The following is a 14229-nucleotide window of genomic DNA, read 5'->3' on the forward strand; positions in this document are numbered from 1 at the left end:
TTTGTAGAAGAGTCCTTTGATCCTGGAGACATGCTGATCATAAATGACACTCATTTTGACACCACTGAGCTTTGGAGTTGTTCAGAGGAATAAAAGGCTGAGGCTGGCATTGATAATAAAAGGAAGAATGTGAGCAGTTCCTGACCCCTTGGAAAAGTGAGGCAGTTTCAAAAACAATTATGTGCTCAGTGATTCACACTGGTGTACCTCTGACTGTTCTAAAACAACAGAATCAAAGAGACTGCTTAAATAAGTTCCAAGGAACAGCACTCCTTGCATCCTGACAACACAGGTTGTTTATGATAATGCTATAGAAAAATTCCTGAGTTACTGCACATCGGCTCAGAAAATGATAGAAACTATGTTTCTCAAACATTGCCAAATAAAATGGTCCTGTTTCCAACATGGAAGTGAAACTGCCCTAGCCTCTCGCCACACTTCTCCCTGGGAGCCTTTGTGTTTTCCTTATAAGTAGACGGAAACATCGATTAGTTTTATTAACCGAATATCAATCTCAACCTTGGACCAAGGAAATGGCAGTTCTAGAGCTTTGACAACCTTGTGCTTTTGGAAATGTGCATCATTTCTGCTGCAAAGGCCAGCAGTTCTTACAGCTGGGCTTTTAATTAGGTCTCTTGAGGGTCAGTGGAAGAAGGCTGGATATGCCTGAGAGAATTTAACAACAAGATGTAACTCTGAGTGAATCTGTGTCAAGAAATAAAGTTTGGGAGGAAGATTAAAGAAAAGAAAGAAAGAACTTTTGTTCAAAACTTTCAATTTTCCAAAACTCATTTTACAATTAAAAAACTAAAAAAGTTGCAGGAAATTTTATTATATTAAAAGCATCTAAAATATTTCTGTGTAATTTAAAGCTTTTTTCCCAAACTGATCACACTCTAACTTTATTTCCATTTAAAATAATAGTAGTCTCAAATACTGAGGTGGATGTGGGGAGTAACATGAAATGCTCAGATATAGCTCTGGAAATGAAAAATAGTGTAAATATTTTGGAAAGCTGTCTGAAGTTTCTCCCAAAGTTAACATGTATATGCCCTTTGATTCAGCAATTCTCTTGCTCTCTCTCTCCCCATATATATTACATATATATATATATATGTATACATGTGTGTGTGTGTGTATATATATATATATTACAAATACATATATCTTCATTTTCTAAAACAAAGAAAAAATTTAACCTATGGCAATAATAGAAACCAGAATATTGATTACCTTTGGTGGTGAAAGCTATTTACTAAGAAGTGGGCACAAAGGAACTTTCCAGGTGAAATATTTGCAACCTTCCAGATAAAAATGCTATATCTTGATCTTGGTGACTTTTGTGTGGGTGTATTCAAAAGGAAATATTCACTTAATACTCAGTTAAGATTTGAGAATTTTGCTACATGTAAGTTTTACCTCAATTAAAAAAAGATTAATGAGCAACAACAAGTGGGAAAAATTTAGGAAAACCCCTTACTTTTATGGTCATACTTAATGTGTATTGTCACCCTGCTTATTTAACTTACATGCAGAGTACATCATGAGAAACGCTGGACTAGAAGAAACACAAACTGGAATCAAGATTGCTGGAAGAAATATCAATAACCTCAGATATGCAGATTACACCACCCTTATAGCAGAAAGTGAAGAGGAACTAAAGAGCCTCTTGATGAAAGTGAAAGAGGAGAGTGAAAAAGTTGGCTTAAAGCTCAACATTCAGAAAACTAAGATCATGGCATCCGGTCCCATCACTTCATGGGAAATAGATGGGGAAACAGTGGAAACAGTGGCTGACTTTATTTTTTTGGGCTCCAAAATCACTGCAGGTGGTGATTGCAGCCATGAAATTAAAAGACGCTTACTCTTTGGAAGGAAAGTTATGACCAACCTAGATAGCATATTAAAAAGCAGAGACATTACTTTGCCAACAAAGGTCCATCTAGTCAAGGCTATGGTTTTTCCAGTGGTCATGTATGATGTGAGAGCTGGACTGTGAAGAAAGCTGAGTGCCGAAAAATTGATGCTTTTGAACTGTGGTGTTGGAGAAGACTCTTGAGAGCCCCTTGGACTGCAAGGAGATCCAACCAGTCCATCCTAAAGGAGATCAGCCCTGGGTGTTCATTGGAAGGACTGATACTGAAGCTGAAACTCCAATACTTTGGCCACCTCATGCAAAGCGTTGACTCATTGGAAAAGACCCTGATGCTGGAAAGGATTGGGGGCAGGAGGAGAAGGGGACGACAGAGGATGAGATGGCTGGATGGCATCACCAACTCGATGGATATGAGTTTGAGTAATCTCTGGGAGTTGGTGATGGACAGGGAGGTCTGGCCTGCTGCAATTCATGGGGTCGCAAAGAGTCGGACACGACTGAGTGACTGAACTGAACTGAACTGAATATATTAAGCTGAAATAAAATATGCAAAGAAGGATTAACATATCAGTTTAATTAATATATTAAAAATAATAAATTATGATTTGAAGAACAAATTAGTACATGAAAAGTAGAATTAATCAACTTCAAGATTATTCCCTAGTAAATAGGTAAAGTAGAAGAAAAAGCATACATAAAGTAAGACTGCAAAATTCTTCTTCTAACCATAATCTTACCATCTGCTTTGCTGCCTTCTTCCACCAGGAGTTTCACAATATTAAAGAATCCTTTTGCAGATGCTAGGTGGAGGGGCCTATCTCCAACTTCACCACTTACATTTACATCAGCACCAAATTTCAAAAGGAGGCGAGTTACCTAAAGGATCCAAGCATTTGAGATTAGTGTCAAATGTCAAATAAGGAAATGGCAACCCACTCCAGTATTCTTGCCTGGAAAATCCCATGGATTGAGGATCCTAGTAGGCTACAATCCATGGGGTCGCAGAGTCGGACAGAACTGAGCCACTTCACTTTCACTTTCAGCAGTATGGAAGGAGACATATCATTAAGTTGTTCTTTTGGTTAATTTTTGTCTGAAAAAATCCTAATTCAATTGGCCTAAACAATAAGGTATTTATTATTATATCACCTAGCAAGAAATTTAAAAAAGGAGCAATTTCAGAGTCGGGTCTTCATTGTACATAAACAGTCTTCTCTAAAGTCACCTGTAATCATCTCTGAACAGTCCTTTAAAATCTTCTTCTGGCCAGAGTCAGCAGTGTTTACTTGATTCTTCATTTTCATAGTGACTCCATGCATAGGTCACCAATGGTCATCTTGTGACCGGGATTCTAAGTCCTGATTTGATTTGTGAGCAAGCAGGAGATAGCCACACTAGCCTTTAGCATCTTCCTAAACTGGTTGAGATTCACAACTCAGGAGTCTTCCAGGGGTTGTTTCTGGTAATTTACAGGATTCGTTCAAATTATTTACACATCCAGTTAGGAATCTTTCAAATACTTTTTCTAAACTTGACATTGTCTCCTCTGGGAATTTCAGAAGTCATCACAGTGATTCCAAGAGTTAAGTTAGTATGTATCTATGCCATTAAAACAACAGTTATGGGAGGACTCCTCAAAACTCTTGACCATTGAGGGCCTTCCCGTGTGGTCCAGGGGTTAAGACTTTGCCTTCTAATGCAGGGGGTGTGGGTATGATCCCTGGTCAGGGAGCTGAGATCCCAGACCCCACATGCCTTGCAGCCAAAAAACCGAAACATAAAACAGAAGCAGTATTGAGACAAATTCAAAAAAGACTTTAAAATGGTCTATATCAAAAAAAATCTCTAAAAAGAAGTCTTGACCACTGACATATCAGCATAAATGTGAATTCAAGCTCTGAAACTATTTTGTGGCAGCAGATAAATATATTTTGGGCAGAAGCCTCTCAAGAATATGGTATACATTTGATAGAAATCTAGGTGAAAAAAAAAGCTGGTGGAATGTGGGAGAACTTATTATGTGTAGTGGGTAAAGAAGAAAGGTTCTGAAATTAGGCTTCTATTTATTAGTTATGTCACTTTGAGTAAATGATTTGGCCTTTTCAAAATTCAGTTTCTTCATCGCTAAGATGGGAATACCTCATAGGGTTGTCATGAGGATTAAATAAGTTATTACAAATGAAACACTTAGAAAAGTGCCTGGTACTCAATAAATGATATCAGAAGAGGTAGCACCAATGTGGAATGTGTATTTTATCCATTTGTTGGCTAACAGGCACACCAATGCTTAATTCAGGAGAAAGCTGAATAGTAGTAGACATTTAGTCTCAGGAACCTTGCACTCCTAAGCAGATATTTCTACTTATACAGACTCCATAAATTCTGATTATGTGACTTTATAATGCACAGATTTAAACTATCATTGAAATCGATTGTCTATTAAGCACCATTATTATATACCTAGGCAATATTGCTCTTGGTACAAAACATCTACTCTTCCACTTAAAAATAAGTAAATAAACAAATGCCAAGGAACATGGCATATCAGGCACATTTATAAACCAAATGTGCCATTCCCCTGTCAGCATATTTTAGTAAGTGACAATAGCATCCATAAACTACTTATGTGCTGTCTTTGCACATAGAAAGTGAGTCCCTTATCATAAAAGGGCCATCCACATTTTATCATAATTTTATAATACTGTGACTATATATTCAGGGAAAGTAAACAAATTTAACACTCCACAAAACATGCAGAGAAGCTCTTTATGTTTCTGCTGGGTGATGAGGTTAATCGCCAAAGAGGATGACTCAACAAACAACGTGCATTGTGTATATCCTGCCTGTGCCTGAAATCAGAAAAAGTTTGGAGTTTTTTTATCACTTGAGCTTTGGACTCTGTACTTTCAGAAGCATTTTCAGTACCCAGCTCTCCAGTGCACTCCAGTGCACTCTGAGCAGCACATCAATGAAATGAGCAATCTTCCCTAGCTAGAGGTCACGCTTCACAGGCTTGAGAGTGTCCAGGCATATTCCAGCCAGCAAAGAAATAAAGGCACAATGACTGGAACAGCACAGAGACACAAGTAAGTTTGATTTTCAACTTGGGGGCCTCAGGAAGTGCAATAGCATGACCTCTACAAAGGTAAAAAGTGTACTTCTGCTGCATAACTGAGTAATACTAGAGATCTAGGGAGATAAATTGAGGAAGAATGAGAATGGTCAGAGAAAATGAATAACTTGGTAGCTGCTATTTTTCTGCAGATCTACAAAAGCTTTTCAAGGGTGGAACTGATGAGAAGATGGCAAAAATGATTCAAAGGATAGCTCAAGTAGCCTTTCATTGAATACAGTATATTTCAAGAAAATCCTGGAACACTTAAGTGATGCCCCAGGGTTTGGACTTACCTACGCACTTACTTACTGACTTACCTGTTCGTGCCCGTAGTATGCTGCAATGTGCAGTGGAGTGAAAAAAACTGCATCTTGAACATTGACATTAGCTCCATGCTGCAGAAGCACATCAGCAGCCTGGATAAGAAAGAGCTGGGTTAGGAGATTCACTGGGGGCATCTGTCCAACAAATTCATTTTACAATTAAAATGTATTAATACAACTCATCTTTAGGAGTCACCATTCTAAAACACAATATTTTTCCATCTCCCTTCTCTGAAATCTCCAATGGCTTGCTTTTGCCTAGAAAATAAAAGCCAAGCTCCTTACTATGATAGTCAAGGTCCTCTCAATCTGATGGTATCCTTTAAAATGTATTTCCCATGACTCTCTTTCATAAACCCAACTGTACAATCAAACTGCACTTCATTTCCCACTTCTCTGAGTCTTTGTTCACATTATTTCCTCAGTCAGAAGTTCCCTTCTGCCCAATCTCAGATATTTAAACCCAAGCTAAATGCCATCTCCTCCAATATTTCTTTATTTTCCCTCCATTTGTTGCCAGATTATTGGCTAAAATTGTCTTCCTTCCTTTTTACATATCACTCAACTTACTTTCATACCATTTAGAACATTTATAAATTTATATACATGCCTTATCACCCTTATTAAAGACCAAATTCTTTAAGGACAAAGTGTATACCAAATTCATCTATATAATCCTACCCTAGCACATTGTCATGAAAATAGTAATCATTCAATAAAAATTTGTTGAATGAATAAGTGATTAAAACAAACAAACAAACAAAAAAACTAGCAGGAGCTATGGGTCAACTGCCTTCATGGAAAGGCACAGACTGCCAACAAATCTGCTGACCCTTTAGATTTATTCTACCAAACACTCATCTCCAAGCCTCTTTGCTCTAGAAAACTGATTGAAGTCATTTCCTCCAGATGTGTTCTTTTTCACTGTAAAGTTTTCTAATGTTTCTAATGTTTCTCTGTTCTTCAGTTGGTAAAATAATATACATTTGGGGAAATTTTCAAAAGTCTGTTAGGCTTAGAAGACAGTACATGAAGCTGGGATCAAAGAGCCCAAGTAACACATGTTCCCACACATCTTCTGTTCTTTCTATGCCTTCATCCTAAATCGAGGCCATAAATGGTAATGGGAGTGCCTCTGTCTCACTCCAAAACATAGAAAGATAGGTTCCACTCTCCCATTTTAAAGGTAAAGACACTGAGTCTCAAGGACGCTTTTTAACCTATCTGAAGTCATACATTTAATAAGAAGCAGAACTGGAATTCAAATTTAGGCTTGTTTGAAGTTTCTTTGCATCAGATCCTTCCTGTGACCTTGATGGCATTAATACTAACCTTTAAGCAAATGAACTAACTGAATTAATCTCAGGTAAAACGAAGCTTTCTCTCAGTAGAAGCTTGTTAGATTCAGCTTTGTAGATTCAGCTTCGAATTGAATGCTGGAACCATTTATATCAAATGTCTGCTATCTTAGACTTCACATGCCTGTTGAGTTCAATCTTGGGAACGTTTAAAGAAGGTCACATGTGATCAAGGTAAATGGAGCTTTTTACAAATTCTCTTATTTTAAACATAGCATAAAATAAAGTAGACAGCATGAATTTTTATTGTAAAAAGGATTCTCAAATGTTAACATATAGACCCAATTTCTTAGGCATAGTTCCAGAACTTACTTTCATTCTAATAGATAAGGGCTCTTAGTCCAATGTAATTTTTTCCTAAGTTTGCACTTTTCCAGTTATTCAGAAGGTCAATCTTTTGGCTCAATATTCATTAATTATGAAGTGTTGGCCTTCTGAGAAACTGTCAAAATGTAAGATTTAATGAAACCGCACAGAGTCATTATTGAACTGTAGGTTTTAGTTAGTCTGTTTTAAAATTCAAGAAAATAGTTAACCATTGAAAGCAATGTACACTGGAATTACCTAAATAATTTCACAGTCTATTTATATAAATTTAATGTATCTATTGGTTCTTATGATATCTCAAGTCATGATAGGGAGTATATCTCCTACCAATTTTACAGGGATACAATGTATCATGATACACAAAATGCTTGTCATGTGGTTAAGATAAATGCACTCATATTAATGCTTAGGCTGGAACATATATCTATTAAATAATTTTAACCATGCTTCCCCTAATCTATAACCTGAGTGGGTAGATCAATTTCACCTCCTTTCCACTGTATGAAGTCCCAAACTGAATCGCTTTTATGCACCACTCTGCTAAATACATAATAGGCATCCAGATAATTATTGAAATGGACTGTATTTCTAGTTAAAAAATAGGAATATATATCTACTAGTCATAAAGGAACTTAAACATTGACAATTAGGACCCAAATATATGACAGAAATTTTTAAATAGTTCAACGCACACATTTATTGATCCTTTACTTTGAATTAACCTTTAGCAAATCCCAAGTGCCTGCTCCATGCCAGGAACTGTCACTGGCATTTTTACACACATTGTCTCATTAAGTTTTCTGCAGGCCATAAAATTCTGTTGTATTAAATACTTTTGAGAAAATACAGTTTTTTTTTCCCCCAAAATAATAACAAAACTATTGAAACTGTATACTAGAAAAAAAGTCTTATCACTGAAAGGATGTCTTAATAATCTTTAAACTCTTTAAAGAAAAGAACTTTATCATACTTAGATTTGTATAAATGATATATATACATATGTATCAGTATATATATATATATATCTCAGTATTTTTATTATTAAAGAATCAAGATTCAAATATTCAGTTCAGTTCAGTCGCTCAGTCGTGTCCGACTCTTTGTGACCCCGTGAATCGCAGCACGCCAGGCCTCTCTGTCTGTCACCAACTCCTGGAGTTTACCCAAACTCATGTCCATTGAGTTGGTGATGCCATCCAGCCATCTCATCCTGTCTTCCCCTTCTCCTCCTGTCCTCAATCTTTCTCAGTATCAGGGTCTTTTCAAAGGAGTCATCTCTTCGTATCAGGTGGCCAAAGTATTGGAGTCTCAGCTTCAACATCAGTCCTTCCAATGAACACCCAGGGCTGATCTCCTTTAGGATGGACTGGTTGGATCTCCTTGCAATCCAAGGGACTCTCAGGAGTCTTCTCCAATGCCACAGTTCAAAAGCATCAATTCTTCAGCACTCAAATTTCTTTATAGTCTAACTCTCACATCCATATATGACCACTGGAAAAAACATAGCCTTGACTACTACAGACCTTTGTTGGCAAAGTAATGTCTCTGCTTTTTCATATGCTATCTAGTTTGGTCATAACTTTCCTTCCAAAGAGTAAGGGTCTTTTAATTTCATGGCTGCAATCACCATCTGCAGTGATATCGGAGCCCAAAAAACAAAGTCAGCCACTGTTTCCACTGTTTCCCCATCTATTTGCCAAGAAGTGAAGGGATCCCAGATGTCATGATCTTAGTTTTCTGAATGTTGAACTTTAAGCCAACTTTTTCATTCGCCTCTTTCACTTTCATCAAGAGGCTCTTTAGTTCTTCTTCACTTTCTGCTATAAGGGTGGTGTCATCTGCATATCTGAGGTTATTGATATTTCTCCCGGTAATCTTGATTCCAGCTTGTGCTTATTCCAGCCCAGCATTTCTCATGATGTACTCTGCATGTAAGTTAAATAAGCAGGGTGACAATATACAGCCTTGACGTATGAGTATCCTTTATGGATGAAAGGAATAAGCACGACAAAGTATCTATCACAAAGTCTTTGTTTTACGAGCACAAAAAATGGATTGGAGCTCTTTGTTTTGATAGAAGGGAACTACTATACATTACACACTAAAAATATTTTCATTTGCTAGTTGACTCCTCAAAATATCCAAGTAGAATCTCTACAATTTCCAGGTTGTAATTTAAATACTTGTTCGAACATTCTGCTCTTTCTTCCTAGAAAGTTTCTGTTTTCTTTCTCTGACTGTAATATACCTAGTCTCAAGGCCAAGCTCAGTTCCTAGGTCCTCTGAGAACCTTTCACAAATACTTTACTGTATTAAACATTTCTTTCTCTAAATGTTTATACTATTTATCCTCACAACTTAATCATTTCATTAATTATCACTGTGTGTAAACTACTATTATACAAAAATTAATTAAACTATTTTTTATCATGTTCTGAACTTGTCTCAATGAAGTGTAGGAAGTTTTGATTCCAGATTAAGAAGGATTTTTCACCTGAGACACTGGGATTTAATCCTTCTAACTAAAAGAGTTATACCTTATCATTTTAAATTACAGAAGTTTAAAAAGTAATGCCTACAAGAGAAAAGTCCTCATTGTTCTTATTTGCTGAATGTTTCTGCTACAGTATGACTTTAACTTATTGACCTGCACCCAATTGGCTTCCCACTCTGAACTTCATCTTATGAAAATCATTGACAGTGATGAAGAAGAAAAAAATGACCACATCAATAGGAGCTAAATGTCTCATGGAAGAGAAAGTAAAGTAAGGTAAATTCTACATGGGATAAAATGGTAATCAATCAGAGCTGAAATTCCCAAAATTAAATATAAGTGTTTTATACTAGTAGACTTTCCAATAAATACCTACACTTTGAAATTTAAGTTTTTCTTTGCTTTATTTAAAGTGATATCTCATTTTCTGTGACTTCTTTGGAGTCTCCCTCAAATTCATACTTACACTGATGTTTTCCTTAGGATTTATAGTTTGTTTAAAGCCACAGTTTTCTCTTCTGTATTTCTTCATCTAACCTTTACTATTGAGACTTATAGAGAACAGAATCATGAATCTCTTTTGGGATAACACCCACTTTCATTCAGTAGAAAATCTGTATTAACAAAGTTTTAGAAGAAAATGTTTTTGTAAGTTTATGCCTCAGGAACTCAAAATGGTCCCCAAATTATTAATATGCAAGTTGATTTAGATTAGAAATTTTTCAATGCTTCCAGTTCTAACTTTCAATGTGTGTGCTCAGTCACTCAGTCATGTCCAATTCTTTGCCACCCCATGGGCAGGTTCTTCTGTCCATGGAATTTTCCAGATAAGAATACTGATTGGGTTGTCATTTCCTCCTCTAGGGGATCTTCCTGACCCGGGGACAGAACCCACATCTCTTGTGTTTAGCTTTCAATAACCCATTCCAATTGTGTCCCATTGAACAATTACCCTCTCCTCTAAACTTCATTTTTTTCAAGAGTAGTCTACATCTTTTACTCACATATTCTCACCTCTTAATCACTCCTCAGCCCACCTACAGTCTGGCTTCAGACCTTACAACTTCAGGGAAATTTCTTTGGAAAATGACATCAAAGATCACCCAACTGTCAATTCCAATGTATATCCTTGGGTCTTTTCCTTATTTTAATATTTCTCCAGCATTTCTTACTATTTGTCTTCTCCTTAAGATCCTATCCTTCCTTAGACTGACTGACATAATGATCTTTGAGTTTGATCCCTACCTCTCTGTCAGCTTTTTATTGTCCTTCTCTAGAGGTGACTCTCTGTTTATCTCTTAAGTGTTTCTTCAGTGTTGCTTTTTTATCACTAACATTGTATTGCCTCCTGATTTCCTTTGTCTGCTTTAATTGCCTTGAATTAATTAAGATAATATACAGAAATCATTTAAGACAAAACGTGGTAAGCTAAGAGGAAGTGTTCAGTGGTAGTTATTAGCTATCTTGCCTTAAACATTCTCTAGTTGATTCTATCACTATTGCTACTATTGCTGCTACTATTACTAATACTGGTACTATTTCTACCACACACATACACAAACAAACACACACACACTCCTCTCTCCAGATGCATGTATTTTACCCAGATTCTTCCAATATGGGGTCTACCTTACTTAGCGACTCAGAATTTGATTATATGGGGGCTTCTCAGGTGGCTCAGTGGTAAAGAATCTGCCTGCCACTGCAGGAGATGTGGGTTTGATCCCTGGGCCAGGAAAATCCCCTGGAGTAGGAAATGGCAACCCATTCCAGTATTCTTGCCTGGAAAATTTCATGGAGAGAGGAGCCTGTTGGGCTACAGTCCATGGGGTTGCAAAGAGTTGGACAAGACTGGGCAACTGAGCAGCAGGAGCAGACTGGTTATATATTACATTTCTCTTGTTTCCCAATTACTTTTACTCTGGGTTTATACAGTCCCCTGCAGTGATTTCATCTTTATCACTTGCCCTTTGATTTTTGGTAATATGAATGAAGCATTAGAATGTGTGCTTTGAGAATGCTGTTATTTAGTTGCTCAGTTGTATTTGATTTTTTTGCAATGCCATGGAATGTAGCCCAGCAGGCTTTTCTGTCCATGGGCTTTCCCAGGCAAGAATACCATAGGGGGTTGCCATTTCCTTCTCCAGAGGATCTTCGCAACCCAGGAATTGAACCTGCACCTCCTGTATTGCAGGCAGATTCTTTATGACAGTCACTATGGAAGCCCATCTATGAGCTAAATAAGGATATCTCATTTAATTCTCACAACAATCTCATGGCACTATTACTAATAACCCCATTTAAAAAATAGGAAAAATAAGGTTAAGAATTACACAGTTTTAAGGAAAGGCACCAAAGTTGAAACTCGAATTTATAGAAGTCCAAAGAATCATATTACTCCACAGTGTTTTTCTTCTTATGTGTGCTATTATTTGGGGGCAACCTATAATTCCTTGCCACCTCAGATAGTTCTATACAGGATATAGACCTTGGTTGATGTTCTTCAAGGATTTTCAAGGACATCTATATAGCCAGTATATCAATAAGTGTGATTCTGACTTTGTAATTGCTTGCAGATGACTGAAAAAAATAAAGTTACAAGCTATTCTAAGTAGAAGTTATATGTTAGGGATCTTGAAGAGTCATATAGACTATAACAAGAATTTTAGAAGTTTTCCTGAATTTTTTCCATAGGGGGTTTCACCAACAGATTTCAAGCAATAGCAAAGTATATTCTGATTTGCACCTTAAAAAGATCCTTCTGGTAAAAGTATAGCGAACAGACTGAAGAGACAGCAAACTAGAAGCAGAGTGACCAGCTAGCAGGGTTCAGCAGCCAGCTAAAAAGAAAGAGATAAGGATAAAAATGATCTCGTAGATAAAAATGAGGTAGTAGTAGTATTTGAGAGATGCAGGATGGGTTTTAGAGATATTAAGATGATAGAATTGCATGACTCAGCATATTGGGGGTGGGGAGAGATGATGGAAGTTATTAACAAATGATGACAATAAAAGAGGAAGACTATAAGGGGAAATAAGCATGAGGGTAAAACTGTGTCTAATTTGTGAATTTAATAAGTAGGAATATCACCCATAGTTTCTCTCAGGTTAATCACTTACATATTTAGTTTCTTCTAGTTCCCTTTAGCAATTCATTGTGAGCTTATCCAACACCACAGCTGTTTCAGCTGGGGTCGAACCCTCAATCAAAATGCAAACATAATTCCTGAGTTTTTAAACATCTACCAAAAGCTATGCCAACTAAAAATACCAATAATTGTTTACCCATTTGTATTTAAGGCTTCATTACCTAGCATTTTAGACTGTAACATTGCTTGAGATTTAAAATAAGCACTTCTTTTGACATTATGCTCTATTTTCTGTAAAACTTTTAAACTGTATATATACTGACTTCTCTACACCCATTTACAAGTGCTAAGTGAGAACTCCCTATCATATAGTTACAGAGGCTTTTCATTTAAAACACTAACTGAGTGTTTTTGTAAAGACTTTTTATTTTCCCTGACATAGCCCTAATTAAATATTTGAGTACAAAAACTTACTGGGAAATAGTTTCTTCAGGCTGTCACGGAAATAAGGTTCTCTTATGTGACCTTTATCTTATTATCTCAGGTTAAAATTAAATCTGGTCTGAAAATTACTCAGAAAATGATTCCACAAGATAACATTATCAAAGAAATTAAAGGGACACTCCATATTCTTAAGTTGTAGAAATAGAGCTTAAAGGTATATCAACTTATATACATAAAGTAAAAGAATTCCATTGATTATATAAATCTATAGCTTCTCAGGAAATTGTAATAATGTAAGTAGAAAAGCTTGTGGATGAAGAGTGATGAGAAGCTGAGGGGTCCAGGCTGGAGCTACAAGTGGGATCATTTTAGAGAAGTAATAATTGAAGTTAGGCGATAACACCAGTTCCATAGGTAAAAGGAGATACTTGAGGGATATTTACGGCTAAAAATGGGAAAGAATGGAGCCAGCAAAGGAAAGAGAAGAGTCATCCATGAAAGAAAAGGAGAACAAAGGAATGCGTGTTAAGGAAGCCCATGGAAGAGAAATTTTAGAGAAAAGACAGGCTAAAATTTTCTGAGCCTTCCAGCTAATCGTCATCTTGCTGTGCTATTTTCTTTCTTATATATATTCTTTTTTGCAGCATTTCCTTATGTGAGGGTCTTATTTTAAAATCCCTGGCTGAGAAAACAGGTTTTCAATGTTTACTGTGTTATGAATACATCATGTTATATGCATTTCGAAAACCACAATTTTTTTTCCTTGTGAGATTTATTTTTATAGCTTGCCAAAGGTCCAGCATTTTTTGGCTATGCTGCAATTGTAGAGCTTTGAAAATTGTAGTACAAGTTAGGCTCCCTCTCATGGATGGCCTTCCTTACACTGTCTACACCCTAGACCTTGTAATCTGACAAAGAATTTTCTCATGACTTGTTCTGCAGCCCAAGACACCTACTGAAATCATGTAATTTGCCTCTACTTGAAAAATCAACTTCTAAATTATGCTTTGAAGGTGAGTTGTAGTCAACTAATAGAACATAAGGACCACATAAAGATTTTGGCTCTTAGATAAAAATGATTAATAAGAATCTTCCTAAAAATTATTTCAAAGATCAATGCATTTCCACCAGCTGGGATTTAAAAATCAAAAAAGACAACAGTTAAGTCTCAGGTTCAGGGGTTAGTCCTGTTTCAAGCACACT

The 14229-nt window shown here is 36.4% G+C and overlaps 1 protein-coding gene across 3 annotated transcripts in view; it reads right to left on the reverse strand.

Moving 5' to 3' along the window:
* The window catches only part of TNNI3K (TNNI3 interacting kinase), a 341514-nt gene that overhangs the window by 213708 nt on the left and 113577 nt on the right, over positions 1 to 14229 (reverse strand). For all 3 annotated transcript variants that reach the window (XM_070467925.1, XM_070467926.1, XM_020877709.2), the window contains 2 exons: positions 5309 to 5407; positions 2614 to 2752 (listed from right to left, as the gene is read on the reverse strand). In XM_070467925.1, the coding sequence (XP_070324026.1) occupies positions 2614 to 2752; positions 5309 to 5407 (238 nt within the window). The remainder of the gene's footprint in view (positions 1 to 2613; positions 2753 to 5308; positions 5408 to 14229) is intronic.

The sequence above is a fragment of the Odocoileus virginianus genome, chromosome 5 (assembly GCF_023699985.2).
Source record: "Odocoileus virginianus isolate 20LAN1187 ecotype Illinois chromosome 5, Ovbor_1.2, whole genome shotgun sequence".
Taxonomy (NCBI): Eukaryota; Metazoa; Chordata; class Mammalia; order Artiodactyla; family Cervidae; genus Odocoileus; species Odocoileus virginianus.